The sequence below is a fragment of the Chinchilla lanigera genome, unplaced genomic scaffold (assembly GCF_000276665.1).
Source record: "Chinchilla lanigera isolate Chin_1 unplaced genomic scaffold, ChiLan1.0 scaffold00029, whole genome shotgun sequence".
Lineage (NCBI taxonomy): Eukaryota > Metazoa > Chordata > Mammalia > Rodentia > Chinchillidae > Chinchilla > Chinchilla lanigera.
This window is the reverse complement of record NW_004955430.1, coordinates 9,410,951-9,428,216: the sequence shown is the minus strand read 5'-3', so window position 1 is coordinate 9,428,216 and position 17,266 is coordinate 9,410,951. Positions and strand designations below refer to the sequence as shown.

Sequence of the window (17,266 nt, the reverse complement as noted above, 5' to 3'; positions counted from 1 at the left end):
AATGGCCAATTTACTTTCTTGGGGAAGGTTACATTGCCCTTGAGCTAAATTGTAAAATCTAGATATTTTACTGCTTCTTTGGAAGCCTTTACCTTTCCTTAAAGAGTTCATATCTCTTTTCAACCGAGAAATTTAAAAACTGCACTGTGCTTTTATCTGAAACCTCCTTCGATGGGCCGGCAATTAGTATATCATCCACATACTGTGACAGAGACCCAGTTTGCACACTTAGTTCCTTTGAGTCCCTTCCAATTGCTTTAGCAACGATGGGGGAGTTTCTGCAGAAGCACAGTCCAACGAAACAATATTGTTGTTTTTAATGTCTTTGGATCCTCCCACTCAAAGGCAAACAATGTATGGGACCAAAAGTCTTGCAAGATGCAAAGAAAGGATCCTTTAAATTCTAAACCATGCAGTACTTACTGTCCCCAGGAAATACAGTGTAATGTAGTTAGCACATTATAGGGAATAGGAACTACAGGACGAGTGTCTTGCACATTATTGCACACAAGTCCCTCACAGACCTCTATTCTGCCCCTGGTTTGTTAACCAGGAGGATAGGAGTATTACACGGAGACCTGCAGGATCTTAGTAAAGCCCCAGTTGAGTGGCTAGTCAAGCACAGGCTTGACTCCAACCATGGGTTCATTGTTTCACTCCAGACCAGCTGCTCATTTGTTTTGAGAACCTTTGTAGGTTAGGTGCTGATAGTTCATCCCACATGTTCTTGCACCCAAACCCCGGGTTTGACTTGAGTCGGGACATGTTCAGGGACAGGTTTGGGTGCTGTTAGTATTTCATAGAGCAGTGCTATAAGGTCAGCTTTGTAGCTCTTAACATACATTCATCCTGTCCTGCTAAAGGTTAATGGTTGCACCTAGTTTGACTAACAAGTCTCTTTCTAAAAGGGCAGTGATGCACAAAGAAATATATAGAAATGAGAGCTTGGTTTTAACCCACTTTACTGGTTAGAGGCTCAAGAAATCACTGATTACTCCCTTTCTTGATGTCTCTTTTACATTACATTGGCTCCTGGACAGAATACCCTTTTCACTAGTCAACAAAATATGTGGCTGCAGTAATGGAAACCCGTGGACTCATCGATCTTCATTTTCTATAAGGAGAAGTTAATAGAAGGTAATCCTGTAACCTCCCTCTCTGGGAATGATTTAGACATTCCCTCTTCTAATGCCCCCTTCTGCTTATAAAATGCATACTGACTCAGTCGCTGCTTTGTGGGTGGCCAGGAGGTCCCATGTTGGGGGCTTGGGACACTTCACCAGTGTGGCTTTGTTCTTTGTCCTTGGTTACCTGCAGTAGTCTGGAGGGCCATTGTCGGCAGGAATGCCCGCTTCTTCACCATACCTGTCTCTTTTCTGAAAACCTTGAAGGCAGTGTCCACCAGCTCAGAAGGGTTAGTTTTTGGACCCACATCTGATTTTTTGAGTTTTCTGTTGATATCAGGAGCATTCTGAGAAATGAGTTAGATCCCTAGGGCCTGTCTGGCGATTGTTCCCCTCACTCTTCTGAGGGGTATGTGTCTGAAGACATTCTCTCAACCATCTACATAAGGCTGAAGGAATTCTATCTGACCTCTGCTGAATTTCTCTCAGTTTACTCAATTCACTAGGAGTTTGCTAGCTTCTTGCATCCCTTTGAGAAGCATATCTATAGTTTTGCAATCTAGCTTGCCCTGAAGCCTGGGACCAGCTGTCACCAAGCAGTCAAACCTAGTTGCCAGGCTGATTAGTGTACTGCTTATCACCTTCCATTCTGGTCTGTGCCAACATAGCCAACTTTTCTTCTATAGTCAGAACAGTGGATAGAATATTGGATCATAAGGGTTATGAGTTTTAAAGATCCCCTTATAAGAGTGACACACTTCCTGGGTCAGTCCTCAGACCTTGGCTTTAGTGCCTTTCTGTACATGTACATAAATAAGATTTTCCTCTTCATCTGGAACTATCAAGGGCATGTAAGTATATTTCCTGGTTTGAAATTGGTTCCATGTCCAGGGGTGCTTTTAGGGAGTGTAAGTCTAGGTGCGGAGGCCCAGGGAAAGACCTCCAGACAAAGGGGTTTAGGCCCAGAAGGGTACGAAGAAGGCTGAACCGCTTGCCTAACAAGACCCTGAGTGGCGGTGGGAGACTGACTATTCTTTCCCCAGACCTGGGGAAAAGGTAAAACAGAGTATTCATCCTCCAGAAGACTTAAAAACTGAAAAATTTCTCTTCTTGGTCAAAGATTTAACCTTCATTCAGGTTAACTTGTATTTCTTTTGGAGTCACTCATTCTGATATTTCCCATAAAACACTGCAGAGGGAATTTCATCCCACTTTCTCTCTCCCTTACAGAATAAATCTGGTTGCAGAATAGAATTGTATTTTAGGGACCCATCCTCAGGCCATTTCTTGTAGTCTCCCAGATCATGTTTGCCATAATATATTGCCAAGAAAAAGACTGTTTCCTATCCATTAGCAAATAGCCAAACATCTGCCAATGATGGAGACAGCCTGGCAGTCTGTCCTGTAGTATGGATGCCTTTTTGCCTATACTAGTTGTTACAGTGTAACTATGAAGTGTCTCCTAATAATGCAAGTATTGAAAGTGCTAATCTCCATTGGGTCAATCCATCGATGGGTTCATAGCTGAATGAGCTGGGTCCCAGTTGAAGTAGGCACTAGGGATGTGTCTCTGAAAGATGTATATTGTCCCAGCCCCTTTCTCTCTCTATAGCTCTTTCTGCTTGTCCGACTTTCTAGTAGCCATGAGCCAAGCAGCTTTCATAACATACCATTTCTTCCTTAGTGCCAGCAGGTCAGGGACTAAACCCTTGAAATTGTGAACTAACCTTTTCTCCCTTAATTTACGTCAGGTATTTTTATCCCAGCAATGAAAAACTGACTAATACACTAGCCACTTAAGGGCTGGCAAAAGTGGTTAGTCAGAATGCAAGAGTGCAAATCCCACAACTCTACCTGGGTATGATATTCATGTTTTGGTCCAGTATGAAAAGATTTCAGAGATTTGAAACTCTAAAATTATATGACCAGGGTAGGGTGTGTTCCAGAATATCATAAAACCACATTTCCCTCTGGAACTTGAGGATTTGATTTTTTTTTTTTTTAATTGATATAGATCTGCAAAATTTTCCATATTAAGGCTTTTGGCAGCCAGGTATCCCTGAAAAGCCTCCACTTCAGTCACAGCAAAGATCTTTCACAATTTCCCAGGGATTTATCTGACCATTTTATGTACTTCCCTAACCTGGGTCTTTCTTCATTTTATTACTGGGACTCAGGTAGCCAACTCACATTTTGTCTGGTACTACTCACTGATATGAAGGAACTTTCAAAGAAGGTTTAGAGTGGCTGCTAAGTTTGTCCAGATGACAGTAGTGCAGGGCCAGCAAGTCAGGTGCCAAGAGGGAGCCTTCACATATCGGCACGAGAGCTGCCCTCACAAGAGAGATACCCCAGGAAAGCTGGTGCAGTCCCATTTGGGTCACCAACGTGTAACTGAACACAGTAGATTCACCCCTGCGAGAGTAAGTACAAAACCAGTAAGTGCAACCAAGAGAAAGGAAGGACAGCACGCTTCTTACTTGCAGCAGATAAGAGCTTTGGGAATGACTCCCAAAGCGTGTCCCCCTGAACAAAGGAAGCAAGGGAATTTTATTGGAGAGACTTACACATATTCACACTAGAGAAACTTGCCATCTCATGCAGAAGCGGGCACGTTCCTACATATGTACAGTTAAAGATCGTGCTTCCTACATTGCACATTTAAGGTTGCAGGCAAGAAAACCTCTGAGGCAGACAATTTAGCATTCTATTAGCAATTGCGCTTTGGATAAACCTCATTGGCTATGATACTACCACTGAGCAAAGCTAGCATTCTAACAAGATTATAATGAGCAAAGTTTGCTCCAGATCACCTAGAAGAGGCTGAGTGACAGGCTAGGCTGGTTTGAATGGTTCCTTGTAGTCCTCTCTGGAAGCCTTACCTGAAACAAATTGAAAGATGTTAGCAGTCATCATGAGAGGCAGCAGCTTCTCCCCGCAACCCAAGCACAAGTGCTTCACCCTAACAGTTCCTGCCTAGCAGCTAACAAACCTACCAGTTCTCCCTGCTGCTCCAGGGAACCCCACATGCACACCCAAAATGAACTAGTTCTGGGACATATAGGAGAGGAAATGTTCTGTGCCCTTATTCTTATAGGGCTCATTGAGACATGTCAGTCAAGAGACCTTTCACCTCTGCATGTTTCTGAGACGTAGCCCCTCCTGGGCCTGAAAACCACGGGAGGGCCTCTGTTCCCTGCTGTGGCCTCTTTTCTATAATATTTAGCAAGTTATTAAAAAAGAAAAACTGTGCTCTGGAAGGTTTTACCAAGGAAGGGATAAGGAAAGAAGCAGTGCTCTTCTCTCTCCTTCAGAGGAAGGAAGGCAAGAGAAATACCATACAAATTAGAAAGACAAACAAAGCACATGAGCTTTCCACTATAAAGCCCAAGAGTCTAGACTAGATTGCTGAGGAATCTTCCTGGCATGAATCCCTGACCTACCTTCTTCCTGCAGAGCCCTACATTCCAAGGCTTGGAGCTGCCTGAGTTTTCCTTCTCATGGCATACTGGGGGAGAAGTAGGAGATACTGCCTGTAGATGAGCTTTGTCCAGGACCATACTATACTGAAAAGCTTCCAAATGTGTTCTGAGTACCTTCTCTGCCAGGTACTAAGTGTTCAGGGGTGTAGGATATAGTGTCTGCTTGCATGAGCTTCTAATTACAGGTGGCTAGGAGTGGGGGGACAGTGCTAGGCAGATTCTTGAGATGCCATCAGGAGATGTATTCACATATTAGGTCTTTGCTGGGCTATGGCATAGCCCTTCCCTTAACTTAGGATGGTCTTTCCCCACTGTGGGGACAGAGTCACAGCCCTGCTGCCAGTGCCCCTCCCCTTCAGGAACTGTGCCTTCTCTCCCTGTTTTGGTGTTGATGTGGCTAATGTTGTTTTAGTTGGTTCACAAATCTTACCTCAAGCTCTGAAAACAGCAGACATGTGAAATTGTATTCTGTGAAGAGACAAAAAAAAACCTAAAGGATGTTTTGGGTGAATTCACACATCTACCACACTAGAAGGCAGGACTTTTCAGAGCTTGGATTCACCAGTCAACACAACCCATCACATGCCTTACTCATACTTGAGTTCCAAGGTGTTTTTATACATCTTTTTTATATGTAATACTGTAGCCATTTTAACTGCTCAGCTCCTGTGTACAATTTACAAAACTTGAATAAATTATATAAATGGTACCCGCTAGGTTAAGGCTGTTGTGGAAATCTATAAAGAATTAATCTTTGCATCTAGAAAGAAGTGTAAATAGTAACTGAGAAGACTGGGGCCCTTTAATTTGTGGTGTTGGCCAAGCCACCGGGTTCCCTATCTGGGCTTCCTTTCTTGATCTACAATATTAAGGAGGATGAAATGGGGTTTTAAGAAGAAGAAAATAAACTGAAAGTCTGTGTCAGCGCTTTGCCTAAGCTGGCCTATGGCTTTTATCTGGGAATCAGGAGAGCACACACCACATAATTAAAGCAATGGAAGAACCATCCTTACTTCTGGTTACAGACTGTGAGAAGTATTTCTCCTCTTCAGATTCCTGCTGATGTCTCCCTGTAAGTGCCCATGATAGCTTTGTAGTAGAGGTACCACTAGGAAAGCAAGAGCCACTGAATGTGCTCTTTTGTTTTCAGCCTGCGATAAGCTTTTTGACCCAGCCCAGCCCAAAGCCCTATTATGAGAAATCAAGGTTGTCACAGTTTAACACTCTCAGAGTAGGAAATCCAACCTTAGGTCCTATATTGATTACCCAGTGGTTTTAGGTGCTTCCTCCTTGTGCGGAGGAGAAGCCCCACTCCAGGTAGCATGGCTGTACCCAGTGCTCCCTATAGGGAGAGGAACAGGGATGAGGTTTGATGTCTTTCCCTCCAGCTCAGAAGAGTGATAGCCCTTCTTTATCCAACATACCTACCTCAGTACCATCTTCTATCATTCCTCTCTTACCACAGTGTCTTGTGCTGTTTCATTGTTTATAAGTTTTTGGTACAAGTTAGATACACATAGTGATTGCATTCATTGTAGGGAATTTGTACCTGTACATGACATAACTTAGTTTCTCTTTTTTCCCCATTCCCCTGCCCTCTCTTTAACCCTCTCCCTTCATTTACAAAGCTTTGCTTCCATTTTATCCCTTTTTTTCTTATCCCTTCCATCCCCCACCTCAATTCCCCTTTCCTTTTAAACAATTACTTCCTATTTCACAATATCTATTATACATTTTGGTTCTTATTTACACTCATTTAGATGTAGATATCTCAAGTTTATTCTTCTTTATGGCAGAGTAGTACTCCACTATATAAAAAATCCACATCTTTATCCATTCCTTGGTTGATGGACATTTGGGTCATTTCCAGGATTTAGCTATCACAAACTGTGCCTCTCTAAACATGAGTACATGTATATGGCTGTGGTATGATGCTTTTAATTCTTTAGGGAAGATACCAAGAAGAAGAATAGCTGAGCCAAATGGAACCTATAGTACTAGTTTTGTGAGGAAGCTCCACACTGATTTCCTCAGTGATTGCACCAGTCTACACTCCCACCAACAGTAGAGAAGGGTTCCCTTTTCCCCATAGCCCCACCAGCATTGGTTATTGATTGATTTTTTGATAATAGCCATTCTTTTTAGAGCGAGATGGAATCTCAGTGTCGTTTTAATTTGCATTTCTCAAGTAACCAGTGATTATGAACATTTTTTTCATATATTTACCATTTGTATTTCTTCATCTGAGATATGCATATTCATTCAGATGCCCATTTTTGGGTCTTTGAATTTAGGGGATCTGATTTTTTTCAGTTCTATATGTTTTAGATATTAGGCCTTTGTCTGAGGAGCAACTGGCTAAAATTTTTTCCCACTCTTTGGGCTGTTTTTTCACTCTGTTGGTGACTTCTTTTGATGTGCAAAAGCTTTTTAATAAGATGGGATCCCAGTTGTTGATTCTTTGTGGTGTTTCCCGTGCAGTCTGAGTTTTGTTCATGACATCTTTGCCAACACCTGTGTATGCAAGAGTTTTACCTATTCTCTCTTCCAGCAAATTTAATGTTTCTATTTTAGTATTTAGATATTTGATCCATTTTTATTTTAGTTTAGTGCATGGTGAGCACATGGGTCTAGTTTTATTCTTTGGCATGTGGAAAGCCAGTTTTCCCAACATCATTTATTAAAGAGGCTATCTTTCTTCCAGTGAATATGCTTGGCTCCTTTGTCAAAGATAAGTTGGCTGAGTGTGTTTGAAGTTCTTTCTGCCTCTTCTAATCTGTTCCATTGATCCACAGGTCTGTGGTTTTTTTGTTGTTGTTTTTTGTTTTATTTTGTTTTTTTGTCAGTACCATGCTGTCTTTATCACAGTAACTCTGTAATATAATTTCAAGTTAGGAATTCTGATGTCCCCTGCTTTGCCTTTGTTACCCAGAATTTTCTTTGCTATTCAAGATCTCCTCTGCTTCCAAATGAATTTTAGAATGTTTTCTGTAGTTCCGTGAGGTATGCTAATAGTATTTTGTTTGGGATTGCATTGAATCTGTATAACAATTTTTACCATGTTGTTCCTGCCCAAGAGCAAGGGAATCTTTCCACTTTCTGATATCTTGTTCTATCACCTCTTTCAAAATACTGTAGTTTTCAGTGTGGAGGACTTTTACTTCCTCTGTTGGATTGATTCCTAAGTACTTTATTTTTTTTTCAGTGCTGTTGTGAAAGGTGTTGTTTCCCTAATTTCTCTTTCAGTGAGTTCGTTATGTACAGCAGTGCTATTGGTTTTTGAGTGTTGACTTTGTATGCAGCTATGCAACTGAATCTGGTTTTTAAATCTAGAAGTCTTTTGGTGCAATGTGTGCGGTCTTCTGTGGAGAGTATCATGTCATCTGCAAATAGATAATTTAAATTATTCCTTTATCTTTATTCTTTTTCTTTCTCTTGTCTAATTGCTCTAGCTAATATTTCCAGAATTACATTGAATAGGATTGGTGATAGAGGACATCCCTGGTGTTCCTTATTTTAGAGAGAAAGCTTTCAGTTTTTGACTGTTTAGTATGATGCTGGCTATTGGTTTGCCATAGATGGCTATTATTATATTGAGATAAAGATCATCTATTCCTATTTTCCTTAGGGATTTTATCATGAATGGGTGTTAAACTTTGGCAAACACTTTTTCTGTATCTATGATCATAATGGTTTTTGTCCTTGGTTCTGTTAGTATGGTGTATTACATTTATTGATTTGTATATGTTGAACCATCCCTGCATCCCTGGGATGAATTAATTTTCTTGATGATTTGCTGCCTTCTGTTTGCCAGTGTCTTGTTGAGGATTTTTGCATCTATGTTCATTACAGAGATTGGCCTGTAGTTTTCTTTTTGGGTTGGATCCTTCTCTGGTTTTGGTATCAGGATAATACTTGCTTCCAGGAATGACTTTGGGAGTATTGTTCCCCTTTCAATTTCATTAAAGAGTTTGATGAGTAATGGCATTGCTCATCTTCTCTAAATTTCTTGTAAAATTCAGCAGTGAATCCATCAAGACCTGGGTTTTTCTTTGTTGATAAGTTTTAAGTTACATTTTCAATTTTATTGATGATATTGGGTTTTTTAGAATTTTTATATCTTCTCAATTCAACTTTGATAATTCATGTGTATCTAGGAATCTGCCCATTTGTTCTGTGTTTTCTATCTTATCAGAGTAAAGGTTCTCAAAGTACATATTGATGATCATCTGGATTTCTGCAGGGTCTGGTGTGATTTCACCCTTTACATTCTTCATTGCATAAATTTGAGTGTTCTTTTTCCTTTTTTGATAAGTTTAGCTAAGGCTTTCTCACTTTTATTTAATCTTTCAAAGAAACAACTCTTTGATTCATTTTTTGGTATTGTTTTCTTCATCTCAATTAATTAATTTCTGCTCTGATTTTTATGACTTACTCTTTTTCCAGAAGTTTGAGTTTCAACATTAGGTTGTTTATTTGAGCTCCTTCTGTTATTGTGATTTGAGATGTCACCATTGTTAATTTTCTTATGACTACTTTCATTGCATTGCATAAGTTCCTGTATGTTGTTTGTAATTTTTAATGCATTATCGTTTAATTGTAGATACTGTGTAATTTCTTTAATTTCATCTGTAACCCACTGGGTTGTTCAGTAGGGTGTTATTTAATTTCCATGTGTTTATGGAATTTTTGTGGTTTCCTTTGCATTGATTTCTAATTTCATTGCACTATGGTCCAATATTATACATGAGATAATTTTAATTCCTTTGCATTTACTTAAGCATGTCCTGTGGGCTAGTATGTGATCTACTTTGGAGAATGTCCCCTGCACTGCTGAGAAGAATGTTCATTCTGATGTTGTGGGGTGGAACACTCTAGACATCTATTAAGTCCATTTGTTAACAGATTTGGTTCAGTTCTGATATTTCTTTGACATTTTTGTCTAGTTGATCTATTTCTGACAATGGGGTATTAAGGCCCCCCCATTACTATTATGTTAGTGTTTACTTGATTTTTTATTGTTTTTTTTGTTGTTGTTGTTGTTTTTCTGGTACCAGGAATCAAACTCATGACCTCGCGCTTGCCAGGCAGGCGCTGTACCGCTGAGCTAAATCCCCAGCCCCTTACTTGATTTTTTAATTTCCATTAATAATTGCTTCAGATAAGTGATATATATGTACCCTGCATTTGATGAATATATATTTATGGCTGTTATCTCTCCTTGTAGTTTTCCAAGTATGTAGTGGCCTTCTTTATCTCTTTTGATCAGTCTTGGCTTGAAGCTCACATTGTCTGAATAGAATGGCTATCCCTGCTTTTTTCCAGGTTCCTATCTCATGGAGTATTGTTTTCCATTCTTTGACTTTCAGTCTGTGAATTTCTTTTGAGTTAACTGTTTCTTGATCCATTCTGTGAGTCTGTTTCTTTTATTGGTGAATTGAGACCATTTGCATTGATAGTTATAACTAATATGTATTGTCTTATCTTTGTCATATAATTTTCCTGTTCATGGTTCCCTGTCTTTCCCCTCTGTTTAATTGCTTCCCCTGCTTGGTGGCTTCCTTCTATTGTATGCTTGGAACTGTGGGCTTTTTTTTTTTTTTCTAGAATATCTTTCAGTACTCTTTGTAGTGCTGGTTTGGTTGTCATGAATTTCTTCAGTTGTTCTTTGTCATGGAAGTATTTTATTCCTCCATTAATTCTGAAAGTTAATATTGATACATCAATCCAGGTTGGAAGTTGTTTTCTTCCAGAGCTAGAAATACTTCAACCCAACCTCTCCTTGACTTAAGGGTTTATGTTGAAAAATCTGCTGTGCTTCTGATGGGCTTTCCTATATAGGTGATTTATTTTCTCTAACAGCTTTTAATATTCTGTTCTTGGGCTAAATTTCTGGAATCTTGATTATTATATGCCTTGATTTAGAATTATTTTGGTTATGACTCATTAGAGTTCTGTATGCCTCACTAACCTGTATGTCAAATTTTTTCCATGGTTGGGAAGTTTTCTGCTATTACTTCTATAAACAGATTTTTTAATGTCATTTGTGCTGACTCTTGCATTTTCATTGACTTGAATCAGTCTTACATTGTTGTTTTTTGCATTGTCTTGCATTTGTTGGATTGTTTTAACCTGTGAGATTATTTTTGTTTTGATATCCTCTATAGGCTCATGTATGTATTTATGTCTTCTACTGTCATTCTAGTAAATTCAGGTGGTTGGCTTCTGATTTCCTCTATCTCATTGTCCCCTGGGTTTTTCCTTGGTCAGCTGGAAGTTGCCTCATCCTGTGCAAGGAGGGGTTCTTGAGAGGGGGTGGTGGGAGATTAAGAAAAAACTATAGACACATACTAAAAGGAAAGCTGAGACCAGGTGGGACATCACCTCTCTGATGGAGAGGCAGTGACAACCCAGCATGGTCTGCCTCTTTATTTATACATTGTAAAAAGCAGGGGAAAGCATGCAACAAGTGCAAAAGTACAGGGTCTCAGTATTTTACTGAGAACACTAAAAGTGAAACATTCTCAGAGCTGTGCTGTAGTTAACAGGGAAGAACACCAAGGCGAGACATCTGCTGGACTGGCCTTACTATAGTCCCAACAACTTGTTTATGTGGTTCACATCTGGAGCCCCATGTTCTCAGGGCTGGCCTTGCTCTAGCTGCAAGGAGTTTGCCCACCTTCAGCTCATCTGTGGATCAACTGTGCCCCACAGGAAGTCTGGGATTGCATTTTGCTTCTGTGTCTTGTCATTTTCCACTTTTTATTTTAATTTGTTTCCTGTTTTATTGTTTGTATTTTTCTTATGTTAGGTAGCTTTATCACTGGCATCAGACTTCCCTAGGATATGTCTATTCCTCAGAGATGTCTTCTGTATAGCTGGCTATGAGTTTTTGTTCCAACATCCCATCTTCCCACATTATTAGGGATGATATGTTGCTAATTATTTGGCTCAGCACCCAGTCCATTGGTACTGGGCTATGGGGATGATTGTGACCCCAGATTATCATAGTGTTATCATACAAGGGTGAACAATTGATTATAACAAGTATGGCAACTTGGCTAAAGTAGTACAACTAGCAATAATATCATCAAGCACAGCCTACAAACTGATAATCTGTGGTAACTGGTAATTTGGTATATCTAACCATAGGAGCAAGATCTATAGTTATATAATATCCAACATAGACCAGGAATTTGTATGCAGTGGGCTTCCCCTTGGTTGAGGTGTTTTTATCCTGTGGGGAAGGGGAATTTAAGAGGGATAGTGGCAAAACAGTGATAACTAAAGAGAAATATAGTAGAAGCAAGGCTGAAGGACTAAGGATGATCACCCAAACTTTGGGAAGCTGAGAAGAGGACAGAACAGAAAGAATGAAGGAGAAAGCAAAAGAATTTTGGAGCAAAAACAAAAGAACTAGAGATAGTGTTCATTTATCTGTAAATCTCGTAGTGAATACAGAAATACCATTGAAGAAAGAGAGAGGCAGGACAGAGAAAACAAACCAAACAATAAAAGTTAAAATCTGGGCTGAGGTTTAGCTCAGTGGTGCAGCACCTGCCTGGCAAGCCTGAGGTCCTGAGTTCAATTCCCTGTACCCCCCACCAAAAAAGTCAAAATCTGGGATGACCTTTCCCCAAATTTAAAAAATACAAGTAGGAAAGAGTATTTTTAAAAATTCCTCCGGTGCCTCCAATTCAGTGTTAGTTCCCTAGTGAAAGCCAGAGTCTGTACTGAGTAACTCCATCACATCTTTAGTAGTTACTGCTGAGTGTGGGGCTGATCTTGGCTACACTGCCGACTCGTCTTACATGAGCTGGTCATAGGAGGGGAGTGCCCTTGTCCACAGCCAGCCAAGGCTATTTGCCTGCTGGTCCCAGGGCAGATGGTGACGTCCTTGTCCTGCCCAAGGCTGCTTGCCTGCTTCTGCCACTGGTCATATGGTGGGGGGTGAGGGGTTCCCTTGTCTCATCACCAGCCAAAGCCTCTTGCCTGCTTGTGCCTCTGGACCAAGGTGAGGAAGTACCCTTGTCTGGCACAGGCCACGGCCACTTGCCTGCTTGTGCCCTAGTCACAGAGCAGGGCGTGCTTCCAGTCCTCTGTATCTAGGGCTAAGCTTTTGGTGTTCAGTGGATTAGTTTGGGTCCCAGCTCCTACTTGTCAGCCGAGTTCCCCCTAGCCTGCTGTCCAACTGCTGTCTTTCTCCTGTGATAGGACAGCCTTCCTTATTCCACTCCCCCACGCTGTTTCTGCCAACTGGCATCAGACATCCTTGCTCAGCTTATAGCTGTGCTGACCCAAATTTTACCTGTGTCTCTAGATGTTAACATCCTTAAATTTAAAAAATAAAAGACCTCTCATAATTGCTTAGAAGGAAAAGAACTGTAGACTAAAGCAATTTTATCTCTATGTGATTAATTGCCATTTTTGGTTTTCCTACTTAGAGAACCTATACTTAGCACCATTGTCCCAGGAGACCCCCCCATGTGCATTCCAAAATGAGCTGGCTCTGAGATTTATATGAGATAAAAATACTTTAGGCCCTCTGAAAGCTACCCTTCAAGCAAGCAGTACGCACTGCAGATGTGGCAGCACACGTTAGGGAGCCAGTCCTGTGAGGTTTACATCTGCACACATCATCGCACGTCAGCCACACTTTAGAAGGGAGATAGAGCCCTTATCCCTGTTTCCCAGGGGAGAAAATTAAAGCCTTGGGAGAATGGGGAATTTGTACTAGAGGTTCTGCATGAGACTAAGAAGAATGCTTCCTGCTAACTATTGGCTGGCTCCCGAGCCTCTAACATAGGTGCTGCCTTCGTCTGCAGCTTACCGAGGTACTGGCTTTGTTCTGGGAAGCCAGCATTCAGTATCAGAAGGCTCAGCAAGATACTGCTGATCCTGTAGCACTGCTAGATGCTTGGGCTTCCGGATAGCAGCACCACACAGTGCCTGTGGCCGAGGGAGCGCGTAGGGTCAGGTGGCTAGACTTTCGGGCATGTTCCCCAGGTCACAGAACCCCCTGCCAGTTCTTTGCAGATCTCTTTCATTCACCTGTTATTTTCTCCGTACTGCACAGGCCTCTTCAGAAGCAACAGGGTGCAAAGACAAAGGGAGTTCAGATGACTTCATCTTGGTTTCTAAGGAAGATGAGGGAGGCGCTGCCAGGGGACCCTTCTTGGGCCAGGCCCAGCCTCTTCGCACCCTCAGAAGTACATCTGTGAAAAGCCAGATCCCAGCCTGCTCCCCTTTGGTGTTTTCTGACCCACTGATGGGTCCAGCTTCGGCTTCCTCCAGCAACCCCAGCTCCAGCCCCGATGACGACAGCAGCAAGGACTCTGGCTTCACCATTGTGAGCCCTTTGGATATCTGACCACGAGGACCCAGCCACCCCCTCGGTGACCTCAAGGCTTTCCCGATGGAGACTCTTCTGAAGTCGGCACTTCTTTCCCAGCATGCATTTGGCATTGGTTGCAGCCCTTTAGAACCCATTTGAGAGAAGCAAATATGGCCACAGAATACACGGAACTAGTGTGTTCACCAAAATGTAGGCAGAGCTTTCTGGGTCCTCACTTGACCCACACATTGCCCTTGCTCTGAACTGGAGCTGGGTTCAGTACTCAGCACCACACTCACTACCAGATAACCCCACACTCAGTACCACTCTTCCGTTCCCTCCTGCCCAACTAAAAGGGTCTGACAGCCCCTTCAGTCAGTTAGACATAGAGGAGAAGACAGTTTCAAATCTTCCCTCCCTCAGCACATCAGCCACAGAAAAATTGGTCAGGGTCAAGAAAAAATTACTGAGTGAAAATATATCTCAAACAACTTCTTCCCTGTCTTGGGAAGCCGCATAGTAGAACCAAGTACAACAGGATCAACTAGAGTGAGTAGATTCCACGGCTAGGAAAAACCCGTTACTGACTTCTCAAAGTTATAATGATCTTTAGAAAAAGGGTCTAAACTTAGGGGTCATACTTAGGTATGATTTGGTGTTATATTCTTTTCGTTTTTTAAGGAATATATTTACAGTCCTCAGGCTTGAATATACTTTGACCATTACCATTTCTTCTAAAATAATTGCATTTCATCTTTTAGACGCTTCCCTAGCCAGAAAAAGGGTCACTTAAAGCCAGTCTTGGCTGCACTGATTTCAGAAGTTACAAGAATATTACATCCCGAACTTAGATTATGGGATGAACAACTTTCAAACGATCAATTTTCTGGTAAATACAGCTCTGAAACTAGAGACACTTTATCTGTTAAGTGAGGAGTAAAGGGAAATGCCCATGCTGGATCCCGTCATGGCCTTGAGGTCGCAGGGACAGGGAATTACACTGAGTCCCTCCTGGGGAGGCAGGCCTTCCTAGAGAACATTCCAGGTGCCCAGAGGACGCAGGGCTTCCGCACAGCCCTTTCCCTGCGGAGATGCAGTTAGGAGCCGCAGGTTCTGCGCTCAGCTGTGCACTCTGCTTCTCAGGCACCCCCGCCAGGACCAGGTCAGATCTGCGGTGCCTTCCTCAGCCTCAGCACAGATGGCAGGCTTGCCCCTCCTCAGCTGGCAGCTTAGGAAGCCCTGATGGGCACAAAGCAGCACATGAGCCGTTTCTCTCCTTAAAGGAGGAAGGCTTTGGAAAGGGCACTTCTCGCCTCCGCCTAGGCAGGCACGGGGAGGGGCACTCATGAGCACAGGGCACATGTCATCTCCTTCTGGGGGCTGTGGCCCTTGCAGGGAGGACTGTGTCTCTGGGCTCTTAGAGGGTGGTGGGGCCTCTGAGCAGCGGTACTGTTCGTGGTAACTGAAAGTGAAAGCTAAGTGTGAAAGAGTGTTTATGCCCACCCACCGCTCACCATGCACGGCTCTGCAGACCGATGCGATAGTGACATCATTTCCCGCTAGATCTCCAAGAAAATGGGATGGCTCTCAAGTCAACTACTGCAGAGTAGGTTCTGATTGGCTCTACAATCTGTTCTTAAACTCCGGCAGAGAAATCTCTCACTGCATCACTGTATTAAGGTGAATAACTGCTGGTTTTGCCAGCTACCAGCGTTGTCTGGCCTCCCCCAGTTGGGCAGTTGCTTGGCAGGTGCACTGATCTCTCTCTGGCGTCTGCACCTCTGAGTAAGATATTGCCAATACAGGTGCCCGTGACAACTCTTTGTAAGCTCCAGGGTCCCCATGCTGTGAGTGCCCTTGTACCAGTGCAGATGGCGGCACAGTCACTTTCTCACAAAGGATTTGCCTTCGGAAGGGGTCTGTGTTCCTGGTGCTGTGAGGTGTGGATCTGTCCTGCCAGGGACCTTGGACAGAAACCATAAAGGACCACAAAACTGGCTCTCCTTAAAGCTAAACCACTATCATCTGCTCCAGCAGCAGCTATGCCCCAAGAGCTAATACAAGACCTGAGTGTCAGCGCCATCCACCAGGCTAAGAAGGCTGAAGTTCCTTGCCATTGGCTGGGCATTTAGTAGTTAACCAAAAAATTCCCAGCCCTGTGTATATGCCAGGGCCTCTTCTTTCTGTGCTATGCCACATGAGAACTGAGGGGTTCACTCAGAGGTGTTACTTCTAGCCCCCTGATAATCCTAGCCCCTCAGAGAAAGAACTTGGGAGGGGACTGGGGCATGGGTATATCAGCTCCAGCCTCATAGAGTTAGAGCACTGTATATTGAGTTTTTTTTGGTTTTTGGTTTTTTGTTCATTTGTTTTTGAGACAGGGTCTCGCTATGCAGTTCAGGCTGAACTTGAACCAACTATGGAGCCCAGGCTGGCCTCGAATTCATGATGATACTCCTGCCTCAGCCTCCCAAGTGCTGGTATTACAGGCGTTCGCCACCATGCCTGGCTTACTATTGTTTTTTCTAAGTGACTTTTTGTATTCTTTGGAGAGCATTGTTTGTATTTTTATTAGTTACAGTGCTATTAAAGAGTATGTGTTCCCTTTTTTTTTAAATCAGATACGTAAGTTTAAGTGCACATTTTTAAAAATTCTTGATATATGAAGCTTTTTATAAAACAAATATGGTAATCAACGGAATGCCTCATTTTGATTATTAGCAGTTAAATATATTAAGCTTAATTTCCATTTTCATCCTTTTTTATATACATGTCCCTATGTATTTCATGCATTCCACTGATCAGACTGGAAATCTGAGTTAAAATGTGTCTGTTAAATTATACTTGAGAGTTACAGATGACTGGAGAAGGAAGTTCACAGTTACTTTGCCTTATTTTGTGTGTAGGTCAAGGGGGTCATGTAACACTGTAAAAATTTAATTATACTGGGTTATTCTTTCAGAAATAACCTCTTAATATTCAGTGCTAACTGTAATCTGAAAGAAAGAATAGTGCTACAGAATGAATGTGACTAAAAATAAACCAGGACCTCCCTGTGATTTGCCTTCTCAAATATAACTGAGCTGTATCAGTCCACAACGCCAGGGCAGCTGCTGCGGGGGGCTGGTGCCACCCCTCACGGAAGCGCCACTTCACCGCACGAGACATGAGGCAGACACTCAGAGCTCTGGCAGTCGTGCTGCCTCCCAGTGATAACCTGTCACACCCGATTCATACTTGCTTCGTTTTTCCTTTCATGTTTTCTAAGAAGCTGCCCCCGAGGGCTCATTACAGAATAAGGGTGTGTGTGAGGGCTTCTGTCACCA

The 17,266-nt window shown here is 42.3% G+C and overlaps 1 protein-coding gene across 4 annotated transcripts in view; it reads left to right on the top strand.

Moving 5' to 3' along the window:
- Nucleotides 1-16,352, top strand: part of Tbc1d5 (TBC1 domain family, member 5) — a 554,846-nt gene extending 538,494 nt beyond the window's left edge. For all 4 annotated transcript variants that reach the window (XM_005387456.2, XM_013515658.1, XM_013515660.1 and 1 more), the window contains one exon: nucleotides 13,683-16,352. In XM_005387456.2, coding sequence (XP_005387513.1) covers nucleotides 13,683-13,976 — 294 coding nt within the window. In that variant the 3' untranslated portion in view covers nucleotides 13,977-16,352. The remainder of the gene's footprint in view (nucleotides 1-13,682) is intronic.
- The last annotated feature ends 914 nt before the right edge of the window (nucleotides 16,353-17,266 follow it).